General features: G+C 39.0%; 1 protein-coding gene across 1 annotated transcript in view; it reads left to right on the forward strand.

Moving 5' to 3' along the window:
* The window catches only part of LOC136875082 (gastrula zinc finger protein XlCGF57.1-like), an 80,570-nt gene that overhangs the window by 25,788 nt on the left and 39,062 nt on the right, over window positions 1-15,720 (forward strand). The window contains exon 3 of the mRNA XM_068227982.1: window positions 2,041-2,136. Within this exon, the coding sequence (XP_068084083.1) occupies window positions 2,041-2,136 (96 nt within the window). The remainder of the gene's footprint in view (window positions 1-2,040; window positions 2,137-15,720) is intronic.

A 15,720-nucleotide genomic window follows, 5' to 3' on the forward strand; every position in this document is an offset into this window, starting at 1 on the left:
GTGTAGCAATAGGTCCTTCAGTCTGTCAAAACTGATTGTACATAAATTAATTTGTAAACTGTCTTAAGATAAAAACATATGATAACAGTTGATAATTAATGATAATTAATTTGTGTATATTTCAGGTATTATTCTGTTACTGTATGTTTTTTCAAGCAGTTAATAAATTTATTTATTCAAAATTAGTTTTGGTGGATTGAAGAAACTAACAGATATTAATTATGTTACTAAAATGTCATCTGTGTAGACTGCTATTTCTGAGCCTTGTATGATATAATGTTCCAGTTTAGGTTACTGATAAGGATATTCCATGTAGCTACTTGAAACATTTTGCAGGTATTGATATCAAAGGATTCCTCAGTATCTTATACAGAGTGTACACTGAGAATGAGAGTCACCCTAGTCTTCTCCTGCATTCTCGGAAGCATCTGAGAAGAAAGCATTTGTTAGGCAGAAGTCTGCAATTATCTTGTGTACTTCTTTCATTATATTGTCCTCAGTATCACCTATTTCAGACTTTTCTTATTACATTCTGTACCTTATATTCTTGTTGGCATATTGGACTAAGCTGATCTCGGATCTCTGCAGCCAATTTGCAGTAGGCGAAATATTTGTTTCGTGGGTCTTCTGACAAAACTGTGAAATTATATAACATTATTGTACTTAGAGCTGGAAAACATTTGACATAATAAAGACATCCTCAAACTTTCGTTGTTTTGATGCATATACCGTATTGTCCAGCCTCGGCTCACCTTAAGTTTTAAGCTGAGATCCCACTGCTTTTTTTTCCAACACTTTTCATCAACTTCTTTGTTGTTTCACAGAAAGATTTACAATCCTTCACTAACTTTAGTCAGTCCTGATTACTCCAATACCAAGTCATTTTAGGCTGTACATTGAATTTACGAGATGATGCTGTTATGCCACTTTTGAATGTGAACTCTACACACCAAAAAAACTCATTCTGCTATTACCAGTACTCATCTTCTAAGTTGTCACAGTATGCATCTAAGGTAAAGACTAGAGTAGGAAAGGGATAGGTTGTACCATTATCACCGCGATGTGTGCTTCTAGAGGGAATGTCATAGAAGCCTGGAATAGAAACTTTGCCAGATTTAGCACAAACATACTGAGAAATTCGTTTGCTTCAAGTAATTTTGTATTTTGGCACTCAAAATGTAAGTACATGAAGTACAATGGGGTTGAGTGAATTAAATATTCATAGATATTTGTAATACTTGTAACAAGCATCAGCACTTAAAATCAACAGGCATTAATTTATTTATTCAATAGGTGCTTTTTATACTGCAGCTGACTGTAGGGATTTGAGGTTATTGGCGTGAGAGCTAGAGTGTAGTCAGGAGAAACTCTGTGCTGTAACAACTTAGAGAAGGAAAACTTCTCAGCGGTTATGTCCCAAGAATAGATTTTACGTTCCCATGCCAACTATTTCTGATACAACCAGTTCCTATAATAAATGCTATCAAGGTTGGTTGGTTGGTTGGTTGGTACTGGCTGGGAAACTACCTAGGCTCTCTATGACAGCTTATGTTAGGTCTGTTGAGGATCCAAATCAGGTTTTAACATAAAAAAGGGGGAGATGAACTTAATTTCATGCTGAGCTGAACTTGTGGGTATCTTAAAAAAACGTAAAAGTATTTAGTGGGATGTGAAACAAAAAAATAATATTAACTTGCTGGTGTCAGTTGTTAAGTTCAAAGTTCTTATTTTTTGCAGGATCTGTGTAATAATTGTCAGTATTTCTGGGCAATTTTCTGATGTTTCTGTGATATTTTACTGTTTTGTGAAATATAATTACTCCACAATACAAAACTTACTCTGAGCATTCTCTTTTCCTAAAGGACTCCATGCTGACATGTTTTCAGGGATCCTCCAATGTAGAAATTTTCCTGAAAACATTAACAAACTTTTGAAACTTTATTATATATTGGGAAGTTATGAAATCACATACTCATTTGTTGGTGACTAAATTGCCAAATGTCCCTGAATGATGTGCCTAATGGTTTAACTTTTCCACAGGAAAATTTAGAACTTCCACCAGAAATGACATGTTTGGATGCAGAAGCCAAATCAGAGTTGATAGTGCCAGGACCAACGCAGCAAAACACATTTCAGGTAATCTATGTATCTGGTTGCGGCCAAGTGAACCATGCCACATGTCTCCATAATTTATTCTTTTTGTTCCATTTTGAAAATTTTATCACTCTAGCAGTAAAATTAGATGCTTTATGATATATTGAAGTTTAACATAAACTTTTTCTCACTCCTGGAAAGATGTAATCTAAGTTGAAGAGGAGGAGGAAATCTGTACAGTTTGTCATTTGCCTTGAATTTGCTGGAAGATGTTTAATGGGCTCTGTAGATCAGGGGTAGAGTGTCGGCCTCTCATTCCCAAGATAGTGGGTTTGAACCCGGCAGATACTGTTGGATTTTTGGAAGGTAGAAAGCAGTCTGTTTGACACTCCACGCCGTACGATGTCGGCATGCGAGAGAACTCTGGTGGCGCATGTGGTGTTTGCATAAAAAATGTAATTAAAACTCAGCCATAGACACTGCTCAAGTGTAATTAAGTTTACTGTGCCATCTAGTAGACATAGAGTAAAACAGAGCAAGCAGCCTGATGGTGTCACATCAAAATGTTTGCACCTAGTTCAGAACCTTGCTGTATGCAGTGTATAGCCGGAAATAAATTTCTAAGGCCGTCCACTGTGTAACATATGGCAACTGGTTTCATCGCTAGTGGCAGAAATAACTACAAGACAAATATTTTCCAATTTTATTCAGATGCCCTGCTGCATATTTTTGAACAGGACGACCAGCAAGCAGTTCACGTTGCTGAGGAGAAGAAGCCTATCTCTACCTTCCATGCATACCTCACTTCACTGGGAGATATAACCTGAACACAAGAAGCATGTGTTTTAAAGGGTCTTCTTTTGGGTCGGGGATCAGCTTTCAAGAATAAGGTAGCCATCCTGGAAGAATTTGGCTTCACTGAAAATGAGATAGATGACATTTGTACTAATATTTTGCTTTACCTTTTGTATGGTACATTATAGAGTGAAATTCCAGGTTTTTACATGTGCATGTATTTGTGCTGGTTTCTTCTAGACCTTTGTGATCACCCAATGTGCCAGATAGATATTTTTTAGTAATATATTGAAACAGGAATGCTCTATGAGCATTCACGTTTCATTCATTTATTAAGAGGAACTCGCTAACACCCGGCCGTAAGCATTTAAAACTTGCGCCGAGCGCACAGGCATTGGGGGAACTGCAAGCAAGCTCGCGCTGTCCAGAACACCGGCCAAGGTCAAGCGACGTCACACAGAAGGTTCTTTCGTGTTCCATAGCATTGCAGCATGAACGAAATGTGATATCAATATTTCAATAACATCACCTTGCAGGCAGGAATAATGAACACTGCTAGCAGAAATTTAATGTCAATCGGTGTAAAGATGGCCAAGATATAAAATTTTCTTGGGGCCCACATGTGTAGCCACGCCCACCGACCTTCGGCAATATAAGCGAATCGCCAGCCTGGGGTAAATCAGAGAGTGTGTAGTGTGTGCAGTGTGCAGCTGCAGTGTGCCGTAGGCAGAGAGAGTGAGAGGAGTCGGCAGTAAGCCGTGAGCTCAGTGTGTGTGTGCAAGTAAGCACGTCGCGATATAATCCGTCACTCGGTCCGGCTGTGTACTTGTGTTCGGAAACGTTAGTGTTAGAAGCCTTCTCCGTGGGCTTGAACTTTGTGCATGAACAAAAATGTAATTTTGTTTTTATCAGTCTGTACGACTGGGCGATTATATTTCGTTTGTGGACTATGAATGTTTCTAGCATAAACTGTGCCAGCCTTGATTTCATTTAAAGACTGTGTGAAAACAGCGATAATGTTTCTAGCATAAACTGTGCCAGCCTTCATTTCATTTAATGACTGTGTGAAAACAGCGATAATGTTTCTAGCATAAACTATGCCAACCTTGATTTCATTTAAAGACTGTGTGAAAACAGCGATAATGTTTCTAGCATAAACTGTGCCAGCCTTCATTTCATTTAAAGACTGTGTGAAAACAGCAATAATGTTTCTAGCATAAACTATGCCAACCTTGATTTCATTTAAAGACTGTGTGAAAACAGCGATAACGTTTCTAACATAAACTGTGCCAGTCTTCGTTTCATTTAAAGACTGTGTCTACCCATTTTTCAGAACTGTGTTCGTAATAAAACTGTGCCGACCTTCATTTCATTTAAATACTGTGTCTATCCATTTTTCGGAACTATGTTCGTAATAAAACTGTGCCGACATTCCCTCTTAAAGACAGTATTAACTTGTGGAATACGATATTGTCATTTCTTTCCGAGGGACCATGCCAATTCCCATCATAACCTGTTCAGAATCACGTATGATCTTAAGTGTCAGTGATAATCTTCTGAAAATTACGACGTAGCAGAACTTGGACTGTCGTTTATTTCAACAAGTGTGTGAATATTGTGCTCAAGGTGTACAGTGCAGAGGCTCTACCCGGTGAATTTAATTTTCTTTGTGAAGTGCTTAATCACTGCACCTCGGAAGGTCCTAGATTGTTTTCGTTTGTTTATTATTCCAAATACGATAATCCCTTCCATCTTATTCTCATGGAACTGTGACTCTGACTTTATCCTTGTTGCTAAAGTGCGTTCAACATCATTGACTGTGGGAACTATTTCGGTGTGCTTCACCTTAGAAAGGTGTCACACCAGAGTCCCATGACATCCGATGCGGAAGCTCCACATTTCCCCGTTCCTGCCTCAGGTTCGAGTCACCATCAACACTAATACAGAGAAAACACCAACGACGGAAGACAACGCCGATGCCGACCGCAAGACGACGCAGATGCCGCAGGACGATGTCCCCTCCACGCCTTCAAGGACAACCCCATGATTCAGCTGTAAAAGGTGACACAATTCTTTGCGTATCTATTGAATAAACTGAAGGATCCACTTTAATCATTAAATTTTTTTTTACTACCCTTCTCTCTCACTCTCTTAGCATGGGCCGTACACGCCTTGTCGTTTCTCATGCTCTCCGAAAAACTGAAGTACGGGCGTTCCTGTTTCAATATATAATTGTACAGCCTAAGTGACTGTATGCTGGTTTCTTCTAGACCCTTGTGATCATCCAATGTGCCAGATAGATATTTTTTTGTAATATATATAATTGTACAGCCTAAGTGACTGTATGCTGGTTTCTTCTGGACCTTGTGGTCATCCAGTGTACCAGATAGATATTTTTTAGTAATATATATAACTGTACAGCCTAAGTGACTGTATGCTGGTTTCTTCTAGACCCGTCTGGTCATCCAGTGTACCAGATAGATGTATTTTAGTAATATATATAATTGTGCAGCCTCAGTGACTGTATGCAGGCATTTTAATTTGCTGCCATCTGGCTGCTTGCTTGTCGATTTCAACCTTCCATTTTGCTGTACGCGTACTACATGGCAGAGTATGAAAAATCTCTCTTCGGCGTCTGTTACTTACTTTGGATGATTTTTTTCAGGTAAACATGAAATGTGTCACCAGAGAACTTTTACATATCAGTGTCGTACTACATGGAGTGTTGAATGGCCTTTTTTCAATCCTACAGGTACCTTACTATGTAGGCGAGGTTTAAACCCACAATCTTGAGATTTGGGGGTGGCCACTCTACTACTGATCCACACATGGAGCTGCATCTGTAAGCTCTGTACTTACAAATACCTTCCACCATTATTAGAATGGCTGATGAATCAAAACATAGTTTGTCTTTTTTGTAAAACGTGAGATACCTTCAATTTGGATGTTTCGTACAAAATCAATTCATTGTCAGTTGGATGAAGCTATTTGAGACCGTGATATGTGGGTCAGGCAGCTGTTTTATCATCCACTTATCTCTATATTACACAGGGAATAATCAGGAACTTGATGTAGACTTGCACTGTGCTAATTCACAAATTAATTTAAACTTACTGCTTTCAAAATATTTTATGACGCATAATCCATGTCAGTTACTTAACTCTTACAGTGCTGAGATGCAGATGCATCGGCACTTAAATTCTGTATGAAAAATGCGAGGTGCCGACCGGCACCCTCTCTTAAGTGGTCTAGTTATGCAGTGAGGTGGTAGATTGCTCTACAATTCAGGTAGAATGTTTTAAATGTCTTCTTATGTCATTAGATGGGGCTGACATAGCTTCATTTTTGCTAATTTACTCGTCCATTGTGAGTGTATAGTCTATGGACACTTGACATCTATGTGCCGCCTTGTTTGTTTATGTTTGTGTGTTGTGACTTGTTATCAGTAGTTTTATTTCTGATGCATTTGAGTTATTTATCATAATGTATTAAATTTATTATTATTATTTTTACTGTAGTTATAGTTACATCTTATTTTATTTAGGTCATAGTAAAGTTGTAAATAGTACATTTATCACAACAGGACATGTCGTTACATAGGCCTATTTTGGGAGAAGAAATTGGGGGTCTTTAGGATCACTTTGAAGATGTAAGCTACTCTAATTTTAGTGAAAGTGATGAATACAACATTTCTGAGTTGTCAAATAGTGCACCAGGGAATTATGGAGCAATTATTTTGAATAGTCTTGTGAATTTAGAACTTAAATTATAATTTCCTTTTCTGTTTTTGCTTAGTAATAACGTGTTGTAATTAGAATACATCTGAACGTAGGCTAAAATTATTGTAGTGTTTTATAGTATCTTATTAGAAAATAATGTGTTTGTTCTATTACTGCAGAATATTTGTGTAGTATAGTTTCTGTGGTATCTGTAGTAACTCTCTTACTAGAATTATGTTATGTGTAATTAGGGTAGACTTAACTGCAGTTTGTAATTGTATAATTCTTGTGTATTATTCTCTGTTTCCAGTAATTAACAGCAATTTTCACCCTGTTAGGGTGTTTTAGGAATAAAAAATCGTACAACTAAGTATTTTTCGCCATTGTAAAGTACAACTAAGTAGTATTGTAGTGTAGAAGTAGCCTATATTAATAACCTTATTGTCGTGTGATCTTTGTGAACTATCGTAGACAACATTTCTGTCCTTTCATTTTTATTTTGCACAGAATAAGTTATCTTATTTTTCCTTTTCTTTTCATTATTCAGTAAAGAATGACTACAGAGAGCAAGTGTAGGAACTGAGGGTGTGGCCAGGCATTAAGGAGTATGAGGGAGGAGTTGGAGAGTTTTAGAGAGATAATTAGGATTCTTTCATAGGACAGGAATGAAAGTAGGCCCCCTCAAACAATGTACAGGGTACAGTAATTTACTTACCATCAATCCCTTACTACAGGGAGAAATACCAGATGGAGGAAATCGACATAGTAGGTCTGATGATTGGAGCAAGGGGAACGATTCCCGCTTTTGCCGCTAATTTCTGGAAACAGATGTCTCTGCCAGTTACAACATTACGGGAGATTGCCATCATAACCCTAAGGGGCTCACTGATAATTCTAAGAAATCACTGTTACAATTAGGTTTCCTTCAACACTTCTCAAGTACAGTATATCTATTTCTCTTCTAAAAATAAATGTAAAAGTATACTTTGTCACAAGGCAGCCCCTGCATGAGAGGAAGTATTTCATAAAATAAAATAATAGAGGGATGTCAAGGAAAGGGGGGAATCGTAGAAGACAAGTGGTCTAATGTTTTAAGAGGAAGGAGATTGCAGGCTAAGGGCTCCATTCGGGATCAGAATTCAGGACAGGTGTCTGTGAGAAATCAGTACGAGTCACTGCAGTTAGAACCACCGAGGGAAGATGAGCAACAAAGAGCTGTTGCTGTGAAGTGTGGAAGTAGAAGAAAGGGAAAAGGTAGGAAAGAGGAATCTGGAGTAGTGCATAGGAAAAGGCAGGTGGAATAGGGTCATGGGATGGAGAAAAGGGAGGAGGAAGTAGAATCTGCAGCTGTCAGGAAAGATAAGTCTGACCAGGAAGGGCAGGGATCAAATAACGTGGGTAGAGTAGAGGCTCCCATCATGGGGGATTCAATTGTTAGACATTTCAGGAAGTTGTGTGGAGGAAAGGGTACCAGGGTAGAGTGTTATCCAGGTATTAGGTTAAGGCAGGTGTTGAGGAAAGTAAAAGAGAAGGAGGAGGGAAAGGAGAAGATGGTAGCAGTTCAGATTGGCACTAACAACCCAAGACAAACACGTATATGTACCAACATAGTTGGAGATATGTGGGAGCTGGTAAATGCAGCACGGGTGAAGTTTAAGGAAGCGGAGATTGTTATCAGTGGAATACTGTGTAGGTCGGATACTGACTGGAAGGTGATTGGGGATTTAAATGAGACTATGGAGTGGGTATGTGGGAAGCTGGGATTGAGATTTGTAGTTCCTAATGGGTGGGTAGGAGATAGGGATCTGTGCTCAGAAGGCCTTCACTTAAACGCAGTGGTACGTATAAAAGAGGAAATTTGTTTAGAAGGGTTATAGGTAGGTACATTCAGGGAAACAGGTTGGCCTAGGCAGCGGTGATAAGGGAACAGGGAAGTGGAAATCAAGTAGGGATGACATTTAAAAAAATTGTTCTCAACTGTAGAAGTATTGTAAAGAAAGGAAGATAATTAAGTAATTTAATAGATATATACTTACCAGATATTGTAATAGGAGTTGAATCATGGCTGAGAAATTATATAATGGATGCAGAAATTTTCTCATGGAACTGGAGTGTGTATCATAGAGATAGGATAAGAATTGTAGGAGGGGTGGTATTCATTCTGGTGAAAGAAGAATTTGTAAGCTACAAAAAAAATAAAGATGACAAACGTGAAATTCTAGGTGTGTACAGACCAGGAAAGGGTAGCACAGATACTGATTCAGAATTATTTGATAAGATAATCAGCTATGTGCGAAACAATAAGTACAGGAATATGATTCAGAAAGTGATGGAACCAACTAGAGGGAAGAATATTCTGGATGTGGTGCTGGTAAAAACCAGGTGAGCTCTATAGAGAATCTGAAGTAATAGAAGGTATGAGTGATCACGAAGCTGTTTTTGTGGTAAATAAAAATAAATGTGAAAGAAAGGAGTATATTAAAATTAGGACTAATAGGCAGTACCATATGGCTGATAAAACAGGCATGACGGAGTTTTTAAAAATGAACAATGATCGGTCGAAAATGGTAAATAAAAATGTAAACATACTCTGGGATGAGTTTAAAGCATTTGTTGAGGAATGTGAAAATAGGTTTGTACCTTTAAATTTGGTAAGGAATGGTGGAGATCCACTATATTAGAACAGACCGAGCTCGATAGCTGCAGTCGCTTAAGTGCGTCCAATATTCGGGAGATAGTCGGTTCGAGCCCCACCGTCGGCAGCCCTGAAGATGGTTTTCCGTGGTTTTCCATTTTCACACCAGGCAAATGCTGGGGCTGTACCTTAAATAAGGCCACGGTCACTTCCTTCCCACTTCTAGCCCTTTCCTGTCCCATCGTCGCCATAAGACCTATCTGTGTTGGTGCGACGTAAAGCAGCTTTCCATATTATAACAGAGAAGTAAAGAGACTAAAAAGGAGATACAGGTTGGGAAGAAATAGTGTTAGAAATTATTTTGGAAGTAATGAGAAATTGAAGGAACTTACCAGGTAATTGAATCTAGCAAAGAAGTCAGCTGAGGATAACATGATGGCAAGCATAATTGGCGGTCATACAAATTTTAGTAAAAAATGGGAGAGTATGTATATGTACTTTAAGGCAGGAACTGATTCAAAGAAGGATATTCGAGGAATCATTATTGAACAAGGGGAGTGTGTTTCCGAGGATCTTCAAAAGGCAGAAGTATTCAGTGAGCAGTATGTAAAGATTGTTGGTTACAAGGATAACATCCAGATAGAGAAGGTGACTAATAATAATGAAGTCTGGAGTTGATACGGTTTTGGAGGATATACTAAAGACGGTCGTTTGGGATATAGTACCATATCTGAAGTACATATTTGATTATTGTTTTCATGAAAGAGCTATATACCAAATGAATGGAGATTTGCTATAGTAACCCCTGTGTATAAAGGAAAGGGTGGTAGACATAAAGCTGAAAATTACAGGCCAGTTAGTTTGACATGCAATGCATGTAAGCTTTGGGAAAGCATTCTTTCTAATTATATTTGACATGTTTGCAAAATTAATAACTGGTTTGATAGAAGGGTGTTTGGGTTTAGGAAAGGTTATTCCACTGAAGCTAAACTTGTAGTATTCCAGCAAGATATAACAGAGATCCTGGATTCAAGAAGTCAGTTGGACTGTATCACAATTGATCTATCTAAGGCATTTGGTAGGGTAGATCACAGAAGATTATGGCAAAAATGAGTGTAGTTGGACTTGACAAAAGAGTGACTGAATGGGTGGCAATGTTTCTAGAAAACAGAACTCAGAGAATTAGAGTAGGCCAAGCCGTATTTGTCCCTGTAATAATTAAGGGGCAAATTTCTCAAGGCAGCTTTTTTGGACCTTTATGTTTTCTTATTTTTTATCAATGAATTATGTAAAGAAGTGGAATCAGATGATTTATTCTGTACAGAGTAATAAATAAGTTACAAGATTTTGAGCAACTGAAAAATGACCTTGATAATATTTTGAGATTAACAGTAGGCAATGTTATGATGATGAATGGAGTTAAAAGGCAGGTTGTGAGTTTCACAAATAGGAAAAGTCCTCTCAGTTTTAATACTACGTTGATGGGGTGAAAGTTCCCTTTGGGGATCATTGTAAGTATGTAGGTCTGAAGATAAGGAAATGTTCGTTGGGTTAAACACATAAATATGATTATAAATAAAGGGTACGGATCTCTGCACATGGTTATGAGGGTATTTAGGGGTTGTAGTAAGGATGTAAAAGAGAGGGCATATAAGACTCTGGTAAGACCCCAACTAGAGTATGGTTCCAGTGTATGGAACCCTCACCAGGATTACATGATTCAATTGCTATAATAAATCCAAAGAAAAGCAGCTTGATTTGTTCTGGGTGATTTCCGACAAAAGAGTAGGATTACAAAAATGTTGCAAAGTTTGGGTTGGGAAGACTTGGGAGAAAGGACACGAGCTGCTCGACTAAGTGGTATGTTATGTAAGTGTTATGTTCAAAGCTGTCAATGGAGAGATGCCGTGGAATGACATCAGTAGTTGAATAATTTGAGTGTTGTCTTTAAAAGTAGGAAAGATCACTGTATGAAGATAAATTTGGAATTCAAGAGGACAAATTGGATCAAATATTCATTTATAGGAAGGGGAGTTAGGGATTGCAATAACTTACCAAGTGAGATGTTCAATAAATTTCCAATTTCTTTGCAATCATTTAAGAGAAGGCTAGGAAAACAAGAGATAGGAAATCTGACACCTGGGTGACTGCCCTAAGTGAAGATCAGTATGATTGATTGATTGATGCCATTTGCTAATGGGCTTACAACAGTTCCTGTAATGTCAAGTAGTGATAATTCAAGTAAGAGTGCTAATGGAAACGGCAGTGACAGGGAATTAGATGATTCTTGGACTGAATGCATGTTCCCAGAAAATAATGTTATCCATCCCCACCATTTTTATGAAATCCCATATACAAAACATGTATTTCAACCTGATATTCCAGCCATAAAATATTTCGATTTGTTCATTTCACTTTCATTCCCGACACTACTGGTAACAGAGAATAACAGATATTCTTCACAATCTACAAATAATTTTCAGATTAAGCTTTCACCTGCATCAAGGGCATCTAGCTGGCACAACACTATAGTTCAAGAAGTGAAAGCTTTCTGGGCTTGTATATTAAATATGTGACTGAACAAGAAACCTGCAATGCCTAGTTACTGGTCAGCATCGTTCTCTCGAAGTTCACCTTGGTTTAGGCACATGTTTGCCAGCTTCTGTCACAATTCTTTCATGTTGTAAATAATCAAGGGCTTGGAAAATTTCAGCCTGTTTGCCTATCGAGTTTCATTACACATCAGCAACTGTGTGTTGATGAAAGTTTGGTGGGAACCAAGGAGTACACAATACTCATGCAATACCTGCCAAATAAACATTACAACAGCTGGGGCCATGAACTGTGGTTGATACGTGATTCAGTAGTGAATTACTGCTTAGGATGTTTTGTGTACACCTGTGCAAAATGTAAAAGATAAAGACGATATTGCAGACCATTGTTTAGGGTTCTATCCGGTATTGCACCTGCTCACTATGTGTAATTACTTGCAGACGGCATACCATGTGCTTGTTGACAATTTCTTTGTGTCAGTGCCATTAGTGGAAGATTTGTATAAAATGGAGACATACATAATAGGGACTGTATGATGAAACAGAAAGGGATTGTCTCAGTATGTGAAACTGAAGTTTGGTGTTGGAGATAGAAAATACTTCAGGTCCAGGCCTGTACTAGATAAGGGCTATAGGGAAAAGAAGAGTCAGATGAATCCTGTCCTTCTACTGACTGGTGAAGCTAGGGCTGCTGATAAACTTTCACAATTAAAGGCTATGGTCAGCAAAAAGGAATTACAAAACCAGAAGTGGTGTGTAATTATAATAAATACGTGGGAGTGATTGATACCAGTGATATGATGCACACATACCTTGATGAGAGGAAAACTGTGAAATATTGGAAGGAGGTAACTTTTAATATTAATAGGATGATTCTTTATAAGGAAAATATGGAGGAGCTCAATGCCCAACATCAAGACTGGCTTATACAGTGTCAGTCATTTAGACTTGAGGATGTGAGTGCTTGGTGTGGTTTCAGCTGGCAGTGTGAGTGAAGCACAAGGAGTCTAACTGTTGCATGTGTAGGGCAAGAACACATCTAGATTGTGGTACAAAACATAAGTGCAATATGATCACATGAAATTTATCATGAAGTTCAGTTGGAGGATTTTATAATAAATTAGGCTATTTTATACCTTCTTCATTCTATTATAGAGATTGATTTTATATGTTGTTCTTATCTTTCGAACTTTTCTGTAGTAACAAATACTGCTTCTATGCACAGTTATCTCAAAAGATCCCTATTATTCTCCTAAATTCTTAAAATATCTAACCATTGACAAGTTACACTGTTTGTGTATTTCACTCCATACATTCTACGTTTTGGGAAATTAATTTGTAAATTGGAAAGTAGGCCTAGTTGAGCAATATAAGTTGGTATACAAGGTGCGTTCCATAAATAATGCGACAAAATTCACAAAAAGATCATTTATTGAATATATTCATACAAATAATAAAAAATCTTCAATATAGCACCCTCTTCCGTCGATACACTTCTGGAGGCGGTGTTTCCATGCCTGGAAGCATCCTGGAAGGCCTTTTTCGGAATGTCCTTTAGAGCCGATGTAACATGCGCCTGGATTCTTTCAATTGTATCCCAGTGTTTTCCTTTCATGACTCCTTTTAACCGAAGAAACAAAAAAAGTCTGCAGGAGCCAGGTCAGGACTGTAGGGAGGCTGGGGAACCACTGGGGTGTTGGTCGTGGCCATGAAGTCGTTGACAACGAAGGCGCTGTGACTCGGCGCGTTGTCGTGATGAACTATCCACGTATCCTTGATGTCACTTCGGCAGCGCGAGAACTTCCGTTTCAGTCTTTTGAGCACCTCCAAGTAGAAAGCTGAGTTCACTGTAGTCCCGGTAGGTACGAATTCGAGGTGGACAATGCCTTTGACATCAAGGAAGACAATGAGCATGATTTTGATCCTGGACTTGCTCCTGCGTGCCTCCTTGGGACGAGGCGACGATGGGGTGTGCCACTCTGAACTCGGCCTTTTTGTCTCAGGGTCGTACTCAATAATCCATGTCTCATCACCAGTGATAACTGAGTTAAAATGAGGACCATTTTCACACATTTCCAACATTTCTCGGCACCGAAGCACTCGCATGTCCTTTTGTTCGTCGGTCAACACTTTTGGGACCAGTTTGGCACCCACCTTTCTCATGTTCAAATCTTCGGTCACAATGCGGAAAACAGTTGTTTTTGTCATGTTTAGAGTTCGTGCTATCAATTGAAGGCTCAGCCATCTGTCAGAGTTCAAACAATCGCGCACACGCGTCACATTTTCGTCGACTCGTGAGGTTGGTGGCCATCCACTGCGAGGTTCGTCGGTGATCTCTTCTCGGCCCTCCATGAACGACTTGTGCCATCGTAAAACCTGTGATTTGGACTAGCAATCAGTCCCAAAGGCCTGCTGAAGTAATGGGAACGTTTCGGTGGCGGATTTCCCAAGTTTAACGCAAAATTTGATAGCGTACCTTTGCTCTACAGAACGATCCATTGTGCCGAGTTACATGAACTCAAAACGGGCTTGACGGAAACGCACGACCTGACTCTCCGGCAGCTCGCTGCCGAATGAGACAAAGAGCGTTTGAAGCTAACACCCTTCTCCACCTAGCCCAGCTGCGGTGTACAGTTGCGTCACATTGTGACAAAGAGCGTTTGAAGCTAACACCCCTCTTCACCTAGCCCAGCGGTGTACAGTTGCGTCACAATGTGACAAAGAGCGTTTGAAGCTAACACCCCTCTCCACCTAGCCCAGCGGTGTACAGTGGCGTCACAATGAGACAAAGAGCGTTTGAAGCTAACACCCCTCTCCACCTAGCCCAGCGGTGTACAGTGGCGTCACAATGAGACAAAGAGCGTTTGAAGCTAACACCCCTCTCCACCTAGCCCAGCGGTGTACAGTGGCGTCACAATGAGACAAAGAGCGTTTGAAGCTAACACCCCTCTCCACCTAGCCCAGCAGGTTAGAACACGGTGCGGTGTACAGTTGCGTCACAATGAGACAAAGAGCATTTGAAGCTAACACCCCTCTTCACCTAGCCCAGCAGTGTACAGTTGCGTCACAATGTGACAAAGAGCGTTTGAAGCTAACACCCCTCTCCACCTAGCCCAGCAGGTTAGAACACGGTGCGGTGTACAGTTGCGTCACAATGAGACAAAGAGCGTTTGAAGCTAACACCCCTCTTCACCTATCCCAGCGGTGTACAGTTGCGTCAGAAAAAAAATTGGTCGCATTACTTATGGAACGCACGTTGTATATTATCCTGGAAAGGAGCTAACATTAATCATCTTCAGTTAGTCACTTTGGATTTAGTACACAATGTGAAAACTTGCTACAAATTATGTTTTTTCCTTTTTTAATAAGAAACTAATTATATTTTTGTGAACAGTGTTCTGATAATTTTTTTGTCAAATGCAAGTCACATGTTTAAAGTCCTGGAAGTATATCAAGCTCACATACCAAACTTTACATCCATATCTTTTAAACTGAGGTATTTATTATTTTTTTATTACGGTGTTCCAAAATCCATTGAATCATGCCTTGCATACTATGCATATGATGACATATTGTGGGTATTGTAGGAGGAAAAGTTGATTTAAAGAGCATGAGGTCTTTCTGAGGAGTTCAGAGTCCTTAAGAGACGGTACAGAGAGAGAGGATCACTAGGCGAAATAATAGATCTCATATCTTTCTTTCCTTTATTTAATCTTTGGAAGACCACCCTATTATGTCGCCAAATTATGAATTTTTAATAGAAAATAAAACGCAATTTTCACAACAGGATATCAAAATTCAAATGAATAATATTTTTCTCAAGCTGATATGTCCATTATGTCATTCATGGCATAAATCAATAATAAACAATGATGTAAGAAAAATAAGAAACCCTAAAGTCTTTCTATGGGCACTTGCGATATCT

The sequence above is a fragment of the Anabrus simplex genome, chromosome 5 (assembly GCF_040414725.1).
Source record: "Anabrus simplex isolate iqAnaSimp1 chromosome 5, ASM4041472v1, whole genome shotgun sequence".
In the NCBI taxonomy this organism is placed as follows: Eukaryota; Metazoa; Arthropoda; class Insecta; order Orthoptera; family Tettigoniidae; genus Anabrus; species Anabrus simplex.